At 49.6% G+C, this 22500-nt stretch overlaps 2 protein-coding genes across 2 annotated transcripts in view; one reads left to right on the top strand and one right to left on the bottom strand.

Moving 5' to 3' along the window:
- Positions 1–9570, top strand: part of klhl18 (kelch-like family member 18) — an 18371-nt gene extending 8801 nt beyond the window's left edge. The window contains exons 6-10 of the mRNA XM_074649787.1: positions 1630–1766; positions 5699–5921; positions 6071–6175; positions 7671–7782; positions 7862–9570. Of these exons, the coding sequence (XP_074505888.1) occupies positions 1630–1766; positions 5699–5921; positions 6071–6175; positions 7671–7782; positions 7862–8248 (964 nt within the window). The 3' untranslated portion in view covers positions 8249–9570. The remainder of the gene's footprint in view (positions 1–1629; positions 1767–5698; positions 5922–6070; positions 6176–7670; positions 7783–7861) is intronic.
- A 2619-nt stretch (positions 9571–12189) lies between these two features.
- Positions 12190–22500, bottom strand: part of bfsp2 (beaded filament structural protein 2, phakinin) — a 12049-nt gene continuing 1738 nt past the window's right edge. The window contains exons 2-7 of the mRNA XM_074649788.1: positions 22341–22423; positions 21215–21371; positions 14686–14847; positions 14459–14587; positions 14115–14356; positions 12190–12767 (exon numbers count right to left, since the gene is read on the bottom strand). Coding sequence (XP_074505889.1) covers positions 12674–12767; positions 14115–14356; positions 14459–14587; positions 14686–14847; positions 21215–21371; positions 22341–22423 — 867 coding nt within the window. The 3' untranslated portion in view covers positions 12190–12673. The remainder of the gene's footprint in view (positions 12768–14114; positions 14357–14458; positions 14588–14685; positions 14848–21214; positions 21372–22340; positions 22424–22500) is intronic.

The following is a 22500-nucleotide window of genomic DNA, read 5'->3' as shown; positions in this document are numbered from 1 at the left end:
GTCTCTTGTCTCTTGTCTTCTGTCTCTTGTCTCTTGTCTCTTGTCTCTTGTCCCTGTCTCTTGTCTCTGACTCTTGTCTCTTGTCCCTGTCTCTTGTCTCTGACTCTTGTCCCTGTCTCTTGTCTCTGACTCTTGTCTCTGACTCTTGTCTCTGACTCTTGTCTCTTGTCTCTTGTCTCTTGTCCCTGTCTCTTGTCTCTGACTCTTGTCTCCTGTCTCTTGTCTCTTGTCTTCTGTCTCTTGTCTCTTGTCTCTTGTCTCTTGTCCCTGTCTCTTGTCTCTGACTCTTGTCTCCTGTCTCTTGTCTCTTGTCTTCTGTCTCTTGTCTCTTGTCTCTTGTCTCTTGTCCCTGTCTCTTGTCTCTTGTCTCCTGTCTCTTGTCCCTGTCTCTTGTCTCTGACTCTTGTCTCTGACTCTTGTCTCTGACTCTTGTCTCTGACTCTTGTCTCTTGTCTCTGACTCTTGTCTCTGACTCTTGACTCTTGTCTCTGACTCTTGTCTCTTGTCTCTGACTCTTGTCTCTTGTCTTCTGTCTCTTGTCTCTTGTCCCTGTCTCTTGTCTCTGACTCTTGTCTCTGACTCTTGTCTCTGACTCTTGTCTCCTGTCTCTTGTCTCTGACTCTTGTCTCTGACTCTTGTCTCTTGTCTCTGACTCTTGTCTCTGAATCTTGACTCTTGTCTCTTGTCCCTGTCTCTTGTCTCTGACTCTTGTCTCTGACTCTTGTCTCTGACTCTTGTCTCTTGTCTCTTGTCTCTTGTCCCTGTCTCTTGTCTCTGACTCTTGTCTCCTGTCTCTTGTCTCTTGTCTTCTGTCTCTTGTCTCTTGTCTCTTGTCTCTTGTCCCTGTCTCTTGTCTCTGACTCTTGTCTCTTGTCCCTGTCTCTTGTCTCTGACTCTTGTCCCTGTCTCTTGTCTCTGACTCTTGTCTCTGACTCTTGTCTCTGACTCTTGTCTCTTGTCTCTTGTCTCTTGTCCCTGTCTCTTGTCTCTGACTCTTGTCTCCTGTCTCTTGTCTCTTGTCTTCTGTCTCTTGTCTCTTGTCTCTTGTCTCTTGTCCCTGTCTCTTGTCTCTGACTCTTGTCTCCTGTCTCTTGTCTCTTGTCTTCTGTCTCTTGTCTCTTGTCTCTTGTCTCTTGTCCCTGTCTCTTGTCTCTTGTCTCCTGTCTCTTGTCCCTGTCTCTTGTCTCTGACTCTTGTCTCTGACTCTTGTCTCTGACTCTTGTCTCTGACTCTTGTCTCTTGTCTCTGACTCTTGTCTCTGACTCTTGACTCTTGTCTCTGACTCTTGTCTCTTGTCTCTGACTCTTGTCTCTTGTCTTCTGTCTCTTGTCTCTTGTCCCTGTCTCTTGTCTCTGACTCTTGTCTCTGACTCTTGTCTCTGACTCTTGTCTCCTGTCTCTTGTCTCTGACTCTTGTCTCTTGTCTCTGACTCTTGTCTCTGAATCTTGACTCTTGTCTCTTGTCTCTGACTCTTGTCTCTTGTCTCTGACTCTTGTCTCTGAATCTTGACTCTTGACTCTTGTCTCTGACTCTTGTCTCTTGTCTCTGACTCTTGTCTCTGAATCTTGACTCTTGTCTCTTGTCTCTGACTCTTGTCTCTGTCTCTGCTGTGTGTCTGTCTCCTGTCAGAGATCTGGTGGATGAAGCCAAAGATTTCCACTTGATGCCGGAGCGTCGTCCTCACCTGCCGTCCTTCAAGACCAGACAGAGATGCTGCACGTCCATCACAGGACTCATCTACGCAGTGGGAGGACTCAACAGCTCAGGTACCCTGCTCACCTTTCTGTCTGTCTGTCAACACACCTGTCTGTCTGTCTGTCTGTCTGTCTGTTAACATACCTGTCTGTCTGTCTGTCTGTCTGTTAACATACCTGTCTGTCTGTCTGTCTGTCTGTCTGTTAACATACCTGTCTGTCTGTCTGTCTGTCTGTTAACATACCTGTCTGTCTGTCTGTCTGTCTGTTAACATACCTGTCTGTCTGTCTGTCTGTCTGTCTGTCTGTCTGTCTGTTAACATACCTGTCTGTCTGTCTGTCTGTCTGTCTGTTAAGATACCTGTCTGTCTGTTTGTCTGTCTGTCTGTTAACACACCTGTCTGTCTGTCTGTCTCTCTGTCTGTCTGTCAACTCACCTGTCTGTCTGTCTGTTAACATACCTTTCTGTCTGTCTGTCTGTCTGTCTGTCTGTCTGTCTGTTAACATACCTGTCTGTCTGTCTGTCTGTCTGTCTGTCTGTTAACATACCTGTCTGTCTGTCTGTCTGTCTGTTAACATACCTGTCTGTCTGTCTGTCTGTCTGTTAACATACCTGTCTGTCTGTCTGTCTGTCTGTCTGTTAACATACCTGTCTGTCTGTCTGTCTGTCTGTTAACATACCTGTCTGTCTGTCTGTCTGTCTGTTAACATACCTGTCTGTCTGTCTGTCTCTCTGTCTGTCAACTCACCTGTCTGTCTGTCTGTTAACATACCTTTCTGTCTGTCTGTCTGTCTGTCTGTCTGTTAACATACCTGTCTGTCTGTCTGTCTGTCTGTCTGTCTGTTAACATACCTGTCTGTCTGTCTGTCTCTCTGTCTGTCAACTCACCTGTCTGTCTGTCTGTTAACATACCTTTCTGTCTGTCTGTCTGTCTGTCTGTCTGTCTGTTAACATACCTGTCTGTCTGTCTGTTAACACACCTGTCTGTCTGTCTGTCTCTCTGTCTGTCAACTCACCTGTCTGTCTGTCTGTTAAGATACCTGTCTGTCTGTTTGTCTGTCTGTCTGTTAACACACCTGTCTGTCTGTCTGTCTCTCTGTCTGTCAACTCACCTGTCTGTCTGTCTGTTAACATACCTTTCTGTCTGTCTGTCTGTCTGTCTCTCTGTCTGTCTGTCAACTCACCTGTCTGTCTGTCTGTTAACATACCTGTCTGTCTGTCTGTCTGTTAACATACCTGTCTGTCTGTCTGTTAACATACCTGTCTGTCTGTCTGTCTGTCTGTTAACATACCTGTCTGTCTGTCTGTCTGTCTGTCTGTCTGTTAAGATACCTGTCTGTCTGTTTGTCTGTCTGTCTGTTAACACACCTGTCTCTCTGTCTGTCAACTCACCTGTCTGTCTGTCTGTTAACATACCTTTCTGTCTGTCTGTCTGTCTGTCTGTCTGTTAACATACCTGTCTGTCTGTCTGTTAACACACCTGTCTGTCTGTCTGTCTCTCTGTCTGTCAACTCACCTGTCTGTCTGTCTGTTAACATACCTTTCTGTCTGTCTGTCTGTCTGTCTGTCTGTTAAGATACCTGTCTGTCTGTCTGTCTGTCTGTCTGTTAACATACCTGTCTGTCTGTCTGTCTGTCTGTTAACATACCTTTCTGTCTGTCTGTCTGTCTGTCTGTCTGTCTGTTAAGATACCTGTCTGTCTGTCTGTCTGTCTGTCTGTCTGTTAACATACCTGTCTGTCTGTCTGTCTCTCTGTCTGTCAACTCACCTGTCTGTCTGTCTGTTAACATACCTTTCTGTCTGTGTCTGTCTGTCTGTCTGTTAACATACCTGTCTGTCTGTCTGTCTGTCTGTTAACACACCTGTCTGTCTGTCTGTCTCTCTGTCTGTCAACTCACCTGTCTGTCTGTCTGTTAACACACCTTTCTGTCTGTCTGTCTGTCTGTCTGTCTGTCTGTTAAGATACCTGTCTGTCTGTCTGTCTGTCTGTTAACATACCTGTCTGTCTGTCTGTTAACACACCTGTCTGTCTGTCTGTCTCTCTGTCTGTCAACTCACCTGTCTGTCTGTCTGTTAAGATACCTGTCTGTCTGTTTGTCTGTCTGTCTGTTAACACACCTGTCTGTCTGTCTGTCTCTCTGTCTGTCAACTCACCTGTCTGTCTGTCTGTTAACATACCTTTCTGTCTGTCTGTCTGTCTGTCTCTCTGTCTGTCTGTCAACTCACCTGTCTGTCTGTCTGTTAACATACCTGTCTGTCTGTCTGTCTGTTAACATACCTGTCTGTCTGTCTGTTAACATACCTGTCTGTCTGTCTGTCTGTCTGTTAACATACCTGTCTGTCTGTCTGTCTGTCTGTTAAGATACCTGTCTGTCTGTTTGTCTGTCTGTCTGTTAACACACCTGTCTCTCTGTCTGTCTGTCTGTCTGTCTGTCTGTCTGTTAAGATACCTGTCTGTCTGTCTGTCTGTCTGTTAACATACTTGTCTGTCTGTCTGTCTGTCTGTTAACATACCTGTCTGTCTGTCTGTCTGTCTGTTAACATACCTGTCTGTCTGTCTGTTAACATACCTGTCTGTCTGTCTGTCTGTCTGTTAACATACCTGTCTGTCTGTCTGTCTGTCTGTCTGTCTGTTAAGATACCTGTCTGTCTGTTTGTCTGTCTGTCTGTTAACACACCTGTCTCTCTGTCTGTCTGTCTGTCTGTCTGTCTGTCTGTTAAGATACCTGTCTGTCTGTCTGTCTGTCTGTTAACATACCTGTCTGTCTGTCTGTCTGTCTGTTAACATACCTGTCTGTCTGTCTGTTAACATACCTGTCTGTCTGTCTGTCTGTCTGTTAACATACCTGTCTGTCTGTCTGTCTGTCTGTTAAGATACCTGTCTGTCTGTTTGTCTGTCTGTCTGTCTGTTAACATACCTTTCTGTCTGTCTGTCTGTCTGTCTGTCTGTTAACATACCTGTCTGTCTGTCTGTCTCTCTGTCTGTCAACTCACCTGTCTGTCTGTCTGTTAACATACCTTTCTGTCTGTCTGTCTGTCTGTCTGTCTGTTAACATACCTGTCTGTCTGTCTGTCTGTCTGTTAACACACCTGTCTGTCTGTCTGTCTCTCTGTCTGTCAACTCACCTGTCTGTCTGTCTGTTAACATACCTGTCTGTCTGTCTGTCTGTCTGTCTGTCTGTTAAGATACCTGTCTGTCTCTCTGTCTGTCTGTCTGTCTGTCTGTTAAGATACCTGTCTGTCTGTCTGTCTGTCTGTTAACATACCTGTCTGTCTGTCTGTCTGTCTGTTAACATACCTTTCTGTCTGTCTGTTAACATACCTGTCTGTCTGTCTGTCTGTCTGTTAACATACCTGTCTGTCTGTCTGTCTGTCTGTCTGTCTGTTAAGATACCTGTCTGTCTGTTTGTCTGTCTGTCTGTTAACATACCTTTCTGTCTGTCTGTCTGTCTGTCTGTCTGTTAACATACCTGTCTGTCTGTCTGTCTCTCTGTCTGTCAACTCACCTGTCTGTCTGTCTGTTAACACACCTGTCTGTCTGTCTGTCTCTCTGTCTGTCAACTCACCTGTCTGTCTGTCTGTTAACATACCTGTCTGTCTGTCTGTCTGTCTGTTAACATACCTGTCTGTCTGTCTGTCTGTCTGTTAACATACCTGTCTGTCTGTCTGTCTGTCTGTTAACACACCTGTCTGTCTGTCTGTCTCTCTGTCTGTCAACTCACCTGTCTGTCTGTCTGTTAACACACCTTTCTGTCTGTCTGTCTGTCTGTATGTCTGTCTGTTAAGATACCTGTCTGTCTGTCTGTCTGTCTGTTAACATACCTGTCTGTCTGTCTGTCTGTCTGTTAACATACCTGTCTGTCTGTCTGTCTGTCTGTTAACATACCTGTCTGTCTGTCTGTCTGTTAACACACCTGTCTCTGACTGACCAATCACAGGTGGTGTGATGTCACTGCAGATATCTGATTGGTCCTCAGCTGACAGTCACTGTTTCTTTCTTCAGGTGACTCCTTAAACGTGGTCGAAGTGTTTGATCCAATCGGGAACTTCTGGGAGCGCTGTCAGCCAATGAGGACGGCTCGCAGCAGAGTGGGCGTGGCAGTCGTTAACGGGCTGCTCTACGCCATTGGTGGATACGACGGCCAATCAAGACTCAGCACGGTGGAGGTTTACAACCCGGAGACGGACAGCTGGACACGTGTGTCGAGCATGAACAGCCAACGCAGGTCAGTACCCCGATCAATACACTGATCATTACCCCAATCAATACAGTAATCAATACACTGATCATTACCCCGATCAATACAGTAATCAATCCACTGATCAATCCAGTGATCATCAGTAGAGGAGTACTAAAGCCTGTTGTGGTCCTCAGCGCCATGGGAACGGTGGTGATCGATGGACACATCTACGTGTGCGGCGGCTACGACGGGAAATCCTCCCTGAACTCTGTCGAGTGTTACTCTCCAGAGACCGACAGGTGAGTCACCTGACAGCAGGGGCCTCATCCAGGGGCCCCCCACGTGAGCTTCATCCAGGGGAGAGAGAGGGAGGGAGAGGGAGAGGGAGAGGGAGAGGGAGAGAGGGAGAGAGGGAGAGAGAGAGAGAGACTCATCCAGGGGCCCCCCACGTTAGCTTCATATAAACTGGGAAACAAAGTAGTTAACTTGTGTTTGGTGGATTATTTCTCTGTTGTATCAATGCTAATGGTGATGCTAATGCTAATGGTCATTGTATTCTACATGGTTGAAAGCCTGGTTATTGACCTTCATAATGATGTCACTCTTGTAAGGATCATGTATTTGTGTGATGAGCAGCACAGCTGATTCTGTGTGGAGCCCCGGTGCCGATGGTAAACAGTGTATTCTCCTGTTGGTGTTGACTCTTGTTGTGAGTTGTTTGGTGGATGATTGAACTCTCTATCAGTAACAAGGAACAAACAAGACATATTGATTGATTGAATCCACCGTCAGGAGCCTCAGTAGAGGTGGAAGATCCATACGCAGCCACAACAGCCTGGCACCTCCTCCTCATGCTGGTCACCAGCCTGGTCACACGTTGCTGTGGGATGGCGTTCCATTCCTCAACCAGGATTCACTGCAGGTCAGCCAGCGTGGTTGTGTTGGTCACTCTAACACGTACAGCACGCCCAAGCTGATCCTACAAGTGTTGAGTTGGGTTGAGGTGTGGACTCTTGGCAGGCCGTTCCATTCTCTCTACTCCCTCATTGTGGAGGTAGTCTGTGATAACCCTGGCTCTGTGGGGGGGGGGGGCGTTGATATCTCATCCTGATATCTCCCTGCATTGAGATGGCCTTCAATGATGACAAGCCTTGTTTTACCAGTGAGGGAGATGCCCCCCCCCCACACCATGACACTGCCCCCACCAGAAGCTGTTACTCCATCGGTTCAACAATCAGCATAGCGTTCTCCACGTCGTCTCCATACTTTGACCTGCCATCCGACTTTAACAGACAGAACCTGGACTCATCACTGAACATGACATTCCCCCACATGTTCAGGTTCCATTGTCTGTGTTGGAGACACCAGCGCCAACGGGCCTGACGGTGAAGGGCAGTCATTGCAGGCTTCCTGGTAGCCTTATGAGAATACACTGTTTACCATTGACGGAGCATTTTGGAACATTGTTCTTGGGCGCTCCCCACATCATCAGCTGTGCTGCTCATCCCACAAATACATGATCCTTACAAGTGTGACATCATTGTGAAGGTAAATAAACAGGCTTTCAACCATGTAGAATACAATGACCATTAGCATTAGCATCACCATTAGCATTGGAACAACAGAAATAATCCACCAAACACAAGTTAACTACTTTGTTTTTCAGTTTATATATATGTATCTATATATATCTATATATATATATATATATATATATATAGATATATGTATGTGTATATGTATGCATACATATATCTATATATGCTGTATAGTAATAGCTGATGTTGGCTGCAGGTGGACGGTGATGACGGAGATGAGTGCGAGTCGCAGCGCTGCAGGTGTCACCGTGTTTGATGGTCGCATCTTTGTCTCTGGCGGCCATGACGGTTTACAGATCTTCAACACGGTCAGTTTGATCCAGTTCTCACAGAAACTAAATATATAGATATATAACTGTAGTAATAGTTTCCCCCCCCGTCCTGCAGGTGGAGTACTACAACCACCACACTGACCGTTGGCACCCAGCGGCGGCCATGATGAACAAGCGTTGCCGGCACGGGGCGGCGGCTCTGGGCAGTCACATGTACGTGGCGGGGGGGTACGACGGCTCGGGCTTCCTGAGCGGAGCGGAGGTGTTCGGCTCGGCGGCGGGACAGTGGAGCGTCCTGGTGGCCATGAACACGCGGCGCAGCAGAGTGTCGCTGGTGTCCACGTCAGGACGTCTGTACGCCGTGGGCGGCTACGACGGACAGTCCAACCTCAGCTCCGTGGAGATGTACAACCCCGACACCAACCGCTGGACCTTCATGACCCCCATGGTCTGCCACGAGGGCGGGGTCGGGGTCGGCTGCATCCCGCTGCAGCCCGCCTAAACCCTTTAGCCCGCCTAAAGACCATTGGTGCGTTACTGCCGGCCGCCGGCGGGGAGGCGGCGCCCTCCGCTGGCGCTCACTGAGCTTTATCGGTACGACGGCCGGGCTCAGACCTGCACACTGACGCCGGGCCTGTGGGATTATGGGTAAAACTGTAGAGCTAGCTGACGGAGTCCAGCTGCTAGCATCGAGCTATCAGCATCTAGCTGCTAGCATCGAGCTATTAGCATCTAGCTGCTAGCATGCTATTAGCTAGCGTGTGGACTGATTCATGTTCTATTGATTTTCTACTTGATTGAAACGACCAACAGGAAGTCACTTCCCCATCAAAATAAAGTTGCTTACGTGGAACAGGACAAACTCTGATCCGTTTTCTGTGACCCAGTTCACTGGAGCGTTGTACTGATCAGGTAGTAGGTATCAGGTTCTGGATCCAGCAGAACCCTCAAGTACGTCGAGAGCGCGTCTATTTTATAGAATAGAAGGCTCGCCTATTTTTCACACGAGCCGCTCGCGTCTCGGCTGCAACAGACAGGAAGGTGATCTAGTGACTATATTAACTTCATACCAGCAACACTTCACTACAGTCTACAGGTCTGTCTGTAGAATCTGTTACGGAGATGAAAACAAGTAAAGACGGATTTTTAAATCAACACTTCCTGCTCTCATTTCAAAATAAAAGCCCTAGAGCGGGTTTTCTTTGCACAGAATTCCTTCATTTGTTAACACGAGGCTTTTATTCTGAAAAATGTGCCGGTCAGTGTTGTAGAACATGCAGTGACTTGGAGAGTTCAATGAATGAATATAGTACGGAGTTTTAATTGTGGATTATTACTATTATTTACTAATTACCACACGTTACTGAACCTTTCTCTGTCTAACATAAATATAAACTATATTTATCATGAAGTTAAACGGCCATTAGAAGACAAACTCTATGCAGAAAGAAAGGGCTGTCAGCAGCCGACACGCAGCCGACACGCAGCCGACACGCAGCTGGTGTGAACACCAGACTCCTGCATCACGCAGTCGATACGCGACGCAGCCGCCACGCGCTCCTGACGTTGGTAGTGTGCCCACCACTTCAGAACCCTCAGACAGGAAGTGGAGCTGCAGACACATGAAGAAGAAAACAGAAACAGGAAACCAACATTTAAATGAAAAACTTCTACTTCATCACTCCTCCAGCCTTCATCACTGCTCCTCTTCATCACTCCTCCAGCCTTCATCACTGCTCCTCTTCATCACTCCTCCAGCCTTCATCACAGCTCCTCTTCATCACAGCTCCTCTTCATCACTCCTCCAGCCTTCATCACAGCTCCTCTTCATCACTCCTCCAGCCTTCATCACAGCTCCTCTTCATCACAGCTCCTCTTCATCACTCCTCCTCCAGCCTTCATCACTGCTCCTCTTCATCACAGCTCCTCTTCATCACTACACCTGTCAGTTAACTATCTGCGGAGGAGGAGGAGAGAGGAGGAGGAGACAGTTAGAGGAGGAGGAGGAGGAAGAGGAGAGAGAGGAGGAGGAGGAGACAGAGAGAGGAAGAGGAGGAAGAGGAGAGAGAGAGAGGAGGAGGAGGATGAGGAGGAGGAAGCTCTTTGTCTTTCTCTTTTGTGTTTGTCCTGCTGAATGTCTGTTCCAGACCATAATATCCTGTCTCTGTCCCGTCACCATGGTGATGAGTGAAGATGAGGAAACTTCCTGGTTCGGTATGAAGAACGATGACGTCATAACGTCGTCATGATTACTGGATTTATTGGGTCATCATGTTTGATGACATCATGTCTCATGGAGGCTGCAGAGCTTCACTCAGTATTCACTCAATCAATCAATCAATCAATTTCATCAATCAATCAATCAATTAAACAATCAATCAATCAGTATATTGATTTTATGAACCTGTTGGATTTGCATCATTGAAAACAAGGTAATTAATGTTAAAAGACTTTCACACCGTAGATCCACTTACTGGAAACCTCCCAGAGCTTTCGGCTACCTCTTGTGGTCTTCCTCAGTCGTCAAGGAGACGGTTCAGTTGATATCAGGTGACCGGCTGATGAAGGCCATGACATGCGGCTGAAAGCAGTTCTTTCAACACAAAAAGCTCAACGTTGTGTTTTAATTCAGAAAATCAGAAGTCTGGTTATTAATTAAACGTTAATTAAGAGTTGATTTAATGAGTGATGTCATTGAGTCGGTGCTCTGCGGCCTCCGTACATCAACACTGATGTTTCTGTTTGTGGATCATTAAAGAGGTTGATGTTACCTGACTGAGCTTTATTCACTATTATTAGAATAATTAGAATAATTATAGAAATAATAATACTTATTATTATTACAATAAGTATTATAGGGATTTGGCAGTAACAGGTTTGGTTATTAGCAAATTAATTAATAAATAATAGAATTATTAATGTTAATAAAGATTATCAATAAACATTAATAATAAACGGGGCACCACCCTGGAATCAGGGACCAATGACCAAAACGTTAATATAGTCTCATTATATATGCTAAACTATCAATTTGGAACGTTGATTAATAATTAAATTAATAACTATAATCAGAATAGATAGTAAAGGTTGAAGGATATCAGAGTTCTTGACACAGCAGAGGTTGGCATTATTCACTCTTGTGCAACATTAAAAAGACCAGCATGTATATTCCACAATCATTTATTTACAAGATTATAAAGGTTCAAAACACAATATTAATCTAACTAAATAACTAAACTAAACAAACCAAACACACAGTGTGTGTGTGTGTGTGTGTGTGTGTGTGTGTGTGTGTGTGTGTGTGAGAGAGAGAGTGAGTGAGTGAGTGAGTGAGAGATGGTTAGTTTGCATGCAAGACCTTATCTATGTGAAGCATAAACTAAACACATCAGATGTGGCGAAGCCAGTTACCCAAATATCAAATACAAATAATATCACAACAGTCAAACTCAATGAATAACATTAAACCAAATCAATACAAGTACATTATAGAAATCAAAGTTGAACAGTCTTGCTCAGCCGTGTGTAACTGCTACTGCTAAGGTAAGCCCAGTACGTTAACAATCCATGGAAGAAAAGGGTTTGTAATTCTATGTGTTGAAGTTGTGGTTCCAAGTCAAAGATCCTGTCTTTGCTGTGCTCAAATCCAATTGTGCAGATTGGAGGAAGCTGATCGCTCCAATACTTCTTCCCAGCAGCTTGATAGCTTGGTGCTAACTTCCTTGCGGTTGTTGCTTGACGTTAGTTGGTAAAAAGGCAGGCTCTCGCGTCCTCTGCCTTAGAGGTTCCTTGTGTTGCTATGTCTGTTTCCTAACAGGCCATAGATCAGAGCAGAGCTGCTTTGCAGCTTCTGGTCTGGAGAGCAGCAGCTCACCTCCACAGGTCACGGGAGGTGAGAAGAAAGAGCAGAAAGAGCAGGAACAAAGAGATTCCTCTGGTTTTGTCCTGGGTGAATTTCACACCTATGTGTGAATGCTACAGTAGCCAATGGCTACTGAGCTGAGTCCTCAGCCAATGGCTACTGAGTCCTCAGCCAATGGCTACTGAGCTGAGTCCTCAGCCAATGGCTACTGAGCTGAGTCCTCAGCCAATGGCTACTGAGCTGAGTCCTCAGCCAATGGCTACTGAGTCCTCAGCCAATGGCTACTGAGCTGAGTCCATGGGTGGAGATACTAAATGGATGACTCAAGGATCCTGAGAAGCGTAGTTCATTGTCTTTGCCACCAGTCACATTGGTGGGTCCCTAGAGTATTATTGTAATAATAATTATAATAATAAATCAGTGTTATTGATCACTGATCAATTAAACCTCAACATAGAGATGATCAGAAATAAAACTTCAATATAAAAATATAAATGTTTGAATTAAACACGTCATCCTGATCTGAGCTGTGATTGGCTGACTGCAGGTCAGGTGACTGGTAAAGAAACACGGCGTTCTGCATCATTTCAAAGCTTTTATTTTCAATACCTCAGCAACAACAGGAAATACACTTCATTGATCACATGACACTGGCTGTGATGTCATCAGGTAAAACACACCTGGGGTCAAAGGTCAACTCCTCAGTATCCCACAGTCCTCTTTGAGTTGATCACTATTTAACGGTGCGTTCGGGTAGAATCGCACCTGGACACAGCGGCGCCTCCAGCGGCCTCTCGCCGTGTTACAGAGCTCAACGGTGATCATGAAGAAGAAGGAGAAGAAGAACTGATCCCAGAACCAGAACGCTCTACAGTCTGCACCGGTTCTGGTCTGGACCGGTTCAGGTCTGGTCCTGACGACTTCTCCTGACACCACACCACATTCACACTCCGGACTTCCTGCTGCAGGTTCTCAGCATCATTCACACCTGCACACATCACCAGGTGGGAAGTCCTCCAGCAGAGACGGGGTCACCCTCAGAGTCCACCAAAACATCTGCTCAGATCACTGTCCTGGAGGTCCTGGAGAGTCGGTTCTGGTGTCTGGAGCAGCAGAAGCACCAGTCGCTCCCTCGGGCTCTGAATGCAGACCTGTACACCTGGACAGGAATCAGACTTTATTTATATTTCAGCTGTGTTGATTTACATTCTTGGCCATGTTTGACCTCCGAGTGTTTGGTCATGTGACCTGGTCTGACGCACGGTTGTACTGTGTAGTGTGGTGTTGTACGGTGTAGTGTGGTGTTTTGCGGTGTTGTGGGATGTAGTACGGTGTACTGCGGGGTGTTGTGGGGTGTAGTGCGGCGTAGTACGGTCTAGTGCGGGCTGTAGTGCGGCGTAGTACGGTGTAGTGCGGCTTAGCACGGTGTAGTGCGGCGTAGTACGGTGTAGTGCGGCTTAGCACGGTGTAGTGCGGCGTAGTACGGTGTAGTGCGGCTTAGCACGGTGTAGTGCGGCGTAGCACGGTGTAGTGCGGCGTAGCACGGTGTAGTGCGGCTTAGCACGGTGTAGTGCGGCGTAGCACGGTGTAGTGCGGCGTAGCACGGTGTAGTGCGGCGTAGCACGGTGTAGTGCGGCGTAGCAGGGTGTAGTGCGGCGTAGTACGGTGTAGTGCGGTGTTGTGGGGTGTAGTGCGGCGTAGTACGGTCTAGTGCGGGGTGTAGTGTGGGGTGTAGTGCGTTGTAGTACGGTGTAGTGCGGCGTAGTGTGGGGTGTAGTGCTGTGTAGTGTGAGGTGTAGTGCGGCGTAGTGTGGGGTGTAGTGCGGCGTAGTACAGTGTAGTGCGGGTGTAGTGCGGCGTAGTACGGGGTGTAGTGTGGGGAAGTGTGTTGTAGTACGGCGTAGTACGGTGTACTGCGGGGAGTTGTGCGGGGTGTTGTGGGGTGTAGTGCGCCGTTGTGGGGTGTAGTGCGGCGTAGTACGTTGTAGTGTGGTGCGGTGTCGTGGGGTGCCGTGCAGTGTGGTGCAGTGTGGTGCGGTGTCGTGGGGTGCCGTGCAGTGTGGTGCGGTGTCGTGGGGTGCGGTGTCGTGGGGTGCCGTGCAGTGTGGTGCGGTGTCGCTGGGTGTCGTGCAGTGTGGTGCGGTGTCGTGGGGTGCCGTGTGGTGCGGTGTCGTGGGGTGCCGTGCAGTGGGGTGCCGTGCAGTGTGGTGCGGTGTGGTGCGGTGTCGCTGGGTGTCGTGCGGTGTTGTGCGGTGTCGCTGGGTGTCGTGCGGTGTGGTGCGGTGTCGTGGGGTGCCGTGCAGTGGGGTGCCGTGCAGTGTGGTGCGGTGTGGTGCGGTGTCGCTGGGTGTCGTGCGGTGTTGTGCGGTGTCGCTGGGTGTCGTGCGGTGTGGTGCGGTGTCGTGGGGTGTAGTGCGGTGTAGTGCGGTGTTGTGCGGTGTCGCTGGGTGTCATGCGGTGTCGTGCGGTGTCGTGGGGTGTAGTGCGGTGTTGTGCGGTGACTCACGGTGTCTCTGCGGGCTGGAAGCGGCTCTCTTCTCCATCCAGGATGCCGTGGTACACGCCGATCTCCTGCTCCAGGCGCTGCTTGTTGCTCTGCAGCGTGTCGTAGTCGCGGCGCTGCTGTTCGATCTCACCGTGCACGTCGGCGAGCTCCGCCTCCAGCTTGGCCACCACCGAGCCCAGGTTCTGCAGCTCCATGTCGTGCCAGTGCCGGGCGTCGCCCAGGGAGTTCTCCAGACCTCGTCTCTGCAGGATCACAACAGACACAAGACCACGTGTTTCTGAGTCGGTTATTGATCGGACCGTGATGGGATTGCGATCGGGTTATCGGCGGTGCGTGCATCTCACCAGCGCTCTGATGGACTCGGTCTCGGCCTGCAGACTCTGGATCTTACAGCCGGTGTTGTTGCACTCGGCCTTCAGCGCCTCCACCTGCTCCTCCTCCGGACTCAGTCTGCTGCTCACACACTGCGCCTCCTGCAGCGACACACACGCCGTCAAAACACGCCGTCAAAACACGCCGTCAAAACACAGTCCGAAACCAGAGGACGCTTGAGCGAGCGAGGCGTCCTCACCTTACACTCCAGGTAGCTGTCCGTCTCGGCTCGGTTCCTCTCCATCACCTTCTCCCAGTGGCTCCTGATGTAGGTCAGGATCTGGTCCAGACTGGTTTCTATGGGAGCGTCGGGTTCGTCCACCTCGCGTCCCGCCATCTGACTATAGAGGACTCGCACGTCCTGTTATCAGAGGGACATGAAGACCAGTTTACTGGTCACGACACATCACAGCAAAACACTTTCAAAATGTTATTAGAAACTCATGAATTAAAGACTAGAATTATAGAATTATACAGTATATTTATATTTATATAATTTTATATATACATATATAAATATATATATATATATATATATATATATATGTATATATACATACAGTACATATATCTCCTCTTTCCCTGTTAGTAACCATGGTGACGTGTTTAGCGGGCGGAGCGTTAAGTGGAGGCAGAATAATTCTCTGAACACGTTAGCTAAAGCTGGCTTGCTAACGCTGGCTAGCTAACGCTGGCTTGCTAACGCTGGCTAGCTAACGCTGGCTTGCTAACGCTGGCTAGCTAACACTGGCTAGCTAACGCTGGCTGGTTAATGCTGGCTAGCTAACGCTGGCTTGCTAACGCTGGCTAGCTAACGCTGGCTAGCTAAAGCTGGCTGGCTAACGCTGGCTGGTTAACGCTGGCTAGCTAAAGCTGGCTAGCTAACGCTGGCTAGCTAACGCTGGCTAGCTAACGCTGGCTGGTTAACGCTGGCTAGCTAACGCTGGCTGGTTAACGCTGGCTAGCTAACGCTGGCTTGCTAACGCTGGCTAGCTAACGCTGGCTTGCTAACGCTGGCTAGCTAACGCTGGCTAGCTAACGCTGGCTTGCTAACGCTGGCTAGCTAACGCTGGCTAGCTAAAGCTGGCTGGCTAAAGCTGGCTGGCTAACGCTGGCTGGTTAACGCTGGCTAGCTAACGCTGGCTAGCTAACGCTGGCTAACTAAAGCTGGCTAGCTAACGCTGGCTAGCTAACGCTGGCTTGCTAACGCTGGCTAGCTAACGCTGGCTGGCTAAAGCTGGCTGGCTAAAGCTGGCTGGCTAACGCTGGCTGGTTAACGCTGGCTAGCTAACGCTGGCTAACTAAAGCTGGCTAGCTAACGCTGGCTAGCTAACGCTGGCTTGCTAACGCTGGCTAGCTAAAGCTGGCTAGCTAACGCTGGCTTGCTAACGCTGGCTAGCTAACGTAAAGACATCAAAGATATGGTCTCTGATCTGGCAGAAAGAATCCTGGATATTGTGACTGCACACCCAAATGTGAAACTGTGGTTCTGCACATTGGGTGGAATGATGTTGTGAAGCAACCGTCTGAAGTGCTGAAACGGGACTTTAATGGTCTGCTAAACACGGTCAGCTCTGTGAATGCTCAGGTGTTTATCAGTGGACCCCTGCCGCCGATCAGAAGAGGAGTCGAGAGATTCAGCAGGTTTCTGGGACTGAACACATGGCTTTCAACAGCATGCCAATCCCACTCAGTGCATTTTATTGACAATTTTAACTTTTTTTGAGACCGCAGAAATCTCATCAGACATCTCATCAGACATCTCATCAGAAATCTCATCAGACATCTCATCTGACATCTCATCAGACATCTCTTCAGACATCTCATCAGACATCTCATCTGACATCTCATCAGACATCTCATCTGACATCTCATCAGACATCTCATCAGAAATCTCATCAGACATCTCTTCAGACATCTCATCAGACATCTCATCAGAAATCTCATCAGACATCTCATCTGACATCTCTTCAGACATCTCATCAGACATCTCATCAGAAATCTCATCAGACATCTCATCTGACATCTCATCAGACATCTCATCAGACATCTCTTCAGACATCTCATCAGACATCTCATCAGAAATCTCATCAGACATCTCATCTGACATCTCATCAGACATCTCATCAGACATCTCTTCAGACATCTCATCAGACATCTCATCAGAAATCTCATCAGACATCTCATCTGACATCTCATCAGACATCTCATCAGACATCTCATCTGACATCTCATCAGACATCTCTTCAGACATCTCATCTGACATCTCATCAGACATCTCATCAGACATCTCTTCAGACATCTCATCAGACATCTCTTCAGACATCTCATCAGAAATCTCATCAGACATCTCATCAGACATCTCATCAGAAATCTCATCAGACATCTCATCAGACATCTCTTCAGACATCTCATCAGAAATCTCCACTGCTAGTGTTAGCCCCCTGCTAGTGTTAGCCTCCAGCTAGTGTTAGCCCCCTGCTAGTGTTAGCCCCCTGCTAGTGTTAGCCCCCTGCTAATGTTAGCCCACTGCTAGTGTTAGCCCCCTGCTAGTGTTAGCCCCCTGCTAGTGTTAGCCCACTGCTAGTGTTAGCCCCCTGCTAGTGTTAGCCCCCTGCTAGTGTTAGCCCCCTGCTAGTGTTAGCCTCCAGCTAGTGTTAGCCCCCTGCTAGTGTTAGCCCACTGCTAGTGTTAGCCCCCTGCTAGTGTTAGCCTCCAGCTAGTGTTAGCCCACTGCTAGTGTTAGCCTCCAGCTAGTGTTAGCCCACTGCTAGTGTTAGCCCCCTGCTAGTGTTAGCCCCCTGCTAGTGTTAGCCTCCAGCTAGTGTTAGCCCCCTGCTAGTGTTAGCCCACTGCTAGTGTTAGCCCACTGCTAGTGTTAGCCCACTGCTAGTGTTAGCCCCCTGCTAGTGTTAGCCTCCAGCTAGTGTTAGCCCCCTGCTAGTGTTAGCCCACTGCTAGTGTTAGCCTCCAGCTAGTGTTAGCCCCCTGCTAGTGTTAGCCCCCTGCTAGTGTTAGCCTCCAGCTAGTGTTAGCCCACTGCTAGTGTTAGCCCCCTGCTAGTGTTAGCCCACTGCTAGTGTTAGCCCACTGCTAGTGTTAGCCCCCTGCTAGTGTTAGCCCACTGCTAGTGTTAGCCCCCTGCTAGTGTTAGCCTCCAGCTAGTGTTAGCCCCCTGCTAGTGTTAGCCCACTGCTAGTGTTAGCCCCCTGCTAGTGTTAGCCTCCAGCTAGTGTTAGCCCACTGCTAGTGTTAGCCCCCTGCTAGTGTTAGCCCACTGCTAGTGTTAGCCTCCAGCTAGTGTTAGCCCCCTGCTAGTGTTAGCCTCCAGCTAGTGTTAGCCCCCAGCTAGTGTTAGCCTCCAGCTAGTGTTAGCCTCCAGCTAGTGTTAGCCTCCAGCTAGTGTTAGCCCCCTGCTAGTGTTAGCCCACTGCTAGTGTTAGCCCACTGCTAGTGTTAGCCTCCAGCTAGTGTTAGCCCCCTGCTAGTGTTAGCCTCCAGCTAGTGTTAGCCCCCTGCTAGTGTTAGCCCCCTGCTAGTGTTAGCCCCCTGCTAGTGTTAGCCCCCTGTTAGTGTTAGCCCCCTGTTAGTGTTAGCCCACTGCTAGTGTTAGCCCCCTGCTAGTGTTAGCCCACTGCTAGTGTTAGCCTCCAGCTAGTGTTAGCCCCCTGCTAGTGTTAGCCCCCTGCTAGTGTTAGCCCCCTGCTAGTGTTAGCCCACTGCTAGTGTTAGCCCCCTGCTAGTGTTAGCCTCCAGCTAGTGTTAGCCCACTGCTAGTGTTAGCCTCCAGCTAGTGTTAGCCCACTGCTAGTGTTAGCCCACTGCTAGTGTTAGCCCCCTGCTAGTGTTAGCCCACTGCTAGTGTTAGCCCCCTGCTAGTGTTAGCCTCCAGCTAGTGTTAGCCCCCTGCTAGTGTTAGCCCCCTGCTAGTGTTAGCCCACTGCTAGTGTTAGCCCCCTGCTAGTGTTAGCCTCCAGCTAGTGTTAGCCCACTGCTAGTGTTAGCCCCCTGCTAGTGTTAGCCCACTGCTAGTGTTAGCCTCCAGCTAGTGTTAGCCCCCTGCTAGTGTTAGCCTCCAGCTAGTGTTAGCCCCCAGCTAGTGTTAGCCTCCAGCTAGTGTTAGCCCACTGCTAGTGTTAGCCCCCTGCTAGTGTTAGCCTCCAGCTAGTGTTAGCCCCCTGCTAGTGTTAGCCCACTGCTAGTGTTAGCCTCCAGCTAGTGTTAGCCCCCTGCTAGTGTTAGCCCCCTGCTAGTGTTAGCCTCCAGCTAGTGTTAGCCCACTGCTAATGTTAGCCCCCTGCTAGTGTTAGCCCCCTGCTAGTGTTAGCCCCCTGCTAGTGTTAGCCCCCTGCTAGTGTTAGCCCACTGCTAGTGTTAGCCCACTGCTAGTGTTAGCCCCCTGCTAGTGTTAGCCTCCAGCTAGTGTTAGCCCACTGCTAGTGTTAGCCCCCTGCTAGTGTTAGCCCACTGCTAGTGTTAGCCTCCAGCTAGTGTTAGCCCCCTGCTAGTGTTAGCCTCCAGCTAGTGTTAGCCCCCAGCTAGTGTTAGCCTCCAGCTAGTGTTAGCCCCCTGCTAGTGTTAGCCCCCTGCTAGTGTTAGCCTCCAGCTAGTGTTAGCCCCCTGCTAGTGTTAGCCCACTGCTAGTGTTAGCCCCCTGCTAGTGTTAGCCCCCTGCTAGTGTTAGCCCCCAGCTAGTGTTAGCCCCCTGCTAGTGTTAGCCCCCTGCTAGTGTTAGCCCACTGCTAGTGTTAGCCCCCTGCTAGTGTTAGCCCCCTGCTAGTGTTAGCCCCCTGCTAGTGTTAGCCCACTGCTAGTGTTAGCCCCCTGCTAGTGTTAGCCTCCAGCTAGTGTTAGCCCCCTGCTAGTGTTAGCCCCCTGCTAGTGTTAGCCCCCTGCTAGTGTTAGCCCACTGCTAGTGTTAGCCCCCTGCTAGTGTTAGCCTCCAGCTAGTGTTAGCCCCCTGCTAGTGTTAGCCCACTGCTAGTGTTAGCCCCCTGCTAGTGTTAGCCCCCTGCTAGTGTTAGCCCCCTGCTAGTGTTAGCCCACTGCTAGTGTTAGCCCCCTGCTAGTGTTAGCCTCCAGCTAGTGTTAGCCCACTGCTAGTGTTAGCCCCCTGCTAGTGTTAGCCTCCAGCTAGTGTTAGCCCCCTGCTAGTGTTAGCCCCCTGCTAGTGTTAGCCCACTGCTAGTGTTAGCCCCCTGCTAGTGTTAGCCCCCTGCTAGTGTTAGCCCCCTGCTAGTGTTAGCCTCCAGCTAGTGTTAGCCCCCTGCTAGTGTTAGCCCACTGCTAGTGTTAGCCCCCTGCTAGTGTTAGCCCCCTGCTAGTGTTAGCCCCCTGCTAGTGTTAGCCCACTGCTAGTGTTAGCCCCCTGCTAGTGTTAGCCCACTGCTAGTGTTAGCCTCCAGCTAGTGTTAGCCCCCTGCTAGTGTTAGCCTCCAGCTAGTGTTAGCTCCCAGCTAGTGTTAGCCTCCAGCTAGTGTTAGCCTCCAGCTAGTTTTAGCCCCCTGCTAGTGTTAGCCCCCTGCTAGTGTTAGCCCACTGCTAGTGTTAGCCCCCTGCTAGTGTTAGCCCACTGCTAGTGTTAGCCTCCAGCTAGTGTTAGCCCCCTGCTAGTGTTAGCCTCCAGCTAGTGTTAGCCCCCAGCTAGTGTTAGCCTCCAGCTAGTGTTAGCCCACTGCTAGTGTTAGCCCCCTGCTAGTGTTAGCCCACTGCTAGTGTTAGCCTCCAGCTAGTGTTAGCCCCCTGCTAGTGTTAGCCTCCAGCTAGTGTTAGCCCACTGCTAGTGTTAGCCCCCTGCTAGTGTTAGCCCACTGCTAGTGTTAGCCTCCAGCTAGTGTTAGCCCCCAGCTAGTGTTAGCCTCCAGCTAGTGTTAGCCCCCTGCTAGTGTTAGCCTCCAGCTAGTGTTAGCCCCCTGCTAGTGTTAGCCCACTGCTAGTGTTAGCCCCCTGCTAGTGTTAGCCCCCTGCTAGTGTTAGCCCCCTGCTAGTGTTAGCCTCCAGCTAGTGTTAGCCCCCTGCTAGTGTTAGCCCCCTGCTAGTGTTAGCCCACTGCTAGTGTTAGCCCCCTGCTAGTGTTAGCCCACTGCTAGTGTTAGCCCCCTGCTAGTGTTAGCCCCCTGCTAGTGTTAGCCCACTGCTAGTGTTAGCCCCCTGCTAGTGTTAGCCCACTGCTAGTGTTAGCCTCCAGCTAGTGTTAGCCCCCTGCTAGTGTTAGCCTCCAGCTAGTGTTAGCTCCCAGCTAGTGTTAGCCTCCAGCTAGTGTTAGCCTCCAGCTAGTTTTAGCCCCCTGCTAGTGTTAGCCCCCTGCTAGTGTTAGCCCCCTGCTAGTGTTAGCCCACTGCTAGTGTTAGCCCCCTGCTAGTGTTAGCCCACTGCTAGTGTTAGCCCCCTGCTAGTGTTAGCCCACTGCTAGTGTTAGCCTCCAGCTAGTGTTAGCCCCCTGCTAGTGTTAGCCTCCAGCTAGTGTTAGCCCCCAGCTAGTGTTAGCCTCCAGCTAGTGTTAGCCTCCAGCTAGTGTTAGCCCCCTGCTAGTGTTAGCCCCCTGCTAGTGTTAGCCCCCTGCTAGTGTTAGCCCACTGCTAGTGTTAGCCCACTGCTAGTGTTAGCCTCCAGCTAGTGTTAGCCCACTGCTAGTGTTAGCCTCCTGCTAGTGTTAGCCTCCAGCTCTTTCAGGTGTGTCTTGTGATTGGAGGTGTAAAGGTGTGTTTTGTGAACAGAGTTTGGTGTACCTGCTCGTGGTTGTGCTCCAGGTGACGTAGGTCAGCTCTCATGTTCTCCATCTGCTCCTCCAGCTCCACCTTCGTCAGGTCGGCGTCGTCGATCACTTTGTACAGAGAGCTGATCTCCTCCTCCACGGCCTTCCTGAACGGCTGCTCGTTCTCATACCTGCAGGAACCCAGGTCCACCTTAGTCCTCCTTAAACCAGGTCCACCTTAGTCCTCCTTAAACCAGGTCCACCTTAGTCCTCCTTAAACCAGGTCCACCTTAGTCCTCCTTAAACCAGGTACACCTTAGTCCTCCTTAAACCAGGTACACCTTAGTCCTCCTTAAACCAGGTACACCTTAGTCCTCCTTAAACCAGGTCCACCTTAGTCCTCCTTAAACCAGGTACACCTTAGTCCTCCTTAAACCAGGTCCACCTTAGTCCTCCTTAGACCAGGTACACCTTAGTCCTTCACTTAGACCTGGTCTGATAGGGGTTTAACTTAGACCTGGTCTGATGGGGGCTTGACTTAAACCTGGTCTGGGGGGGTTTAACTTAGACCTGGTCTGATGGGGGCTTGACTTAAACCTGGTCTGACGGGGGTTTAACTTAGACCTGGTCTGATGGGGGCTTGACTTAAACCTGGTCTGGGGGGGTTTAACTTAGACCTGGTCTGATGGGGGCTTGACTTAAACCTGGTCTGGGGGGGTTTAACTTAAACCTGGTCTGATGGGGGCTTGACTTAAACCTGGTCTGGGGGGGTTTAACTTAGACCTGGTCTGATGGGGGCTTGACTTAAACCTGGTCTGGGGGGTTTAACTTAAACCTGGTCTGATGGGGGTTTAACTTAAACCTGGTCTGATGGGGGTTTAACTTAAACCTGGTCTGATGGGGGTTTAACTTAAACCTGGTCTGACAGAAGTTAAGAAGACAACAGTGATGTAATCAGTGATGTCATAGTTCATGCGTGTCATCACAGGGTTAAAGGTTGTCAGATCAACGCATCACAAACTGAAACTGAAGTGAAATCAACAATCAGTGTCACATCAGATGGCTGATTGATTTCAGTGCGTGCGTGCGTGCGTGCGTGCGTGCGTGCGTGCGTGCGTGCGTGCGTGCGTGCGTGCGTGCGTGCGTGCGTGACCTCTGACCTGTCCTTGAAGTCCTCGGCGTTGGCCTGAACGTTCTCCGTCTGCAGCATCAGCCGAGCGTTGTCCAGGATGGCTTCACTGACCTGCAGGAAACACAGGAAATCAGAGAACTGAGACACACACACACACACACACACAAACACACACACACACACACACA

The sequence above is a fragment of the Sebastes fasciatus genome, chromosome 11 (genome assembly GCF_043250625.1).
Source record: "Sebastes fasciatus isolate fSebFas1 chromosome 11, fSebFas1.pri, whole genome shotgun sequence".
NCBI lineage: Eukaryota > Metazoa > Chordata > Actinopteri > Perciformes > Sebastidae > Sebastes > Sebastes fasciatus.
Note: the sequence above shows the minus strand (reverse complement) of the source record. Positions and strands in the feature narration are given on the sequence as shown.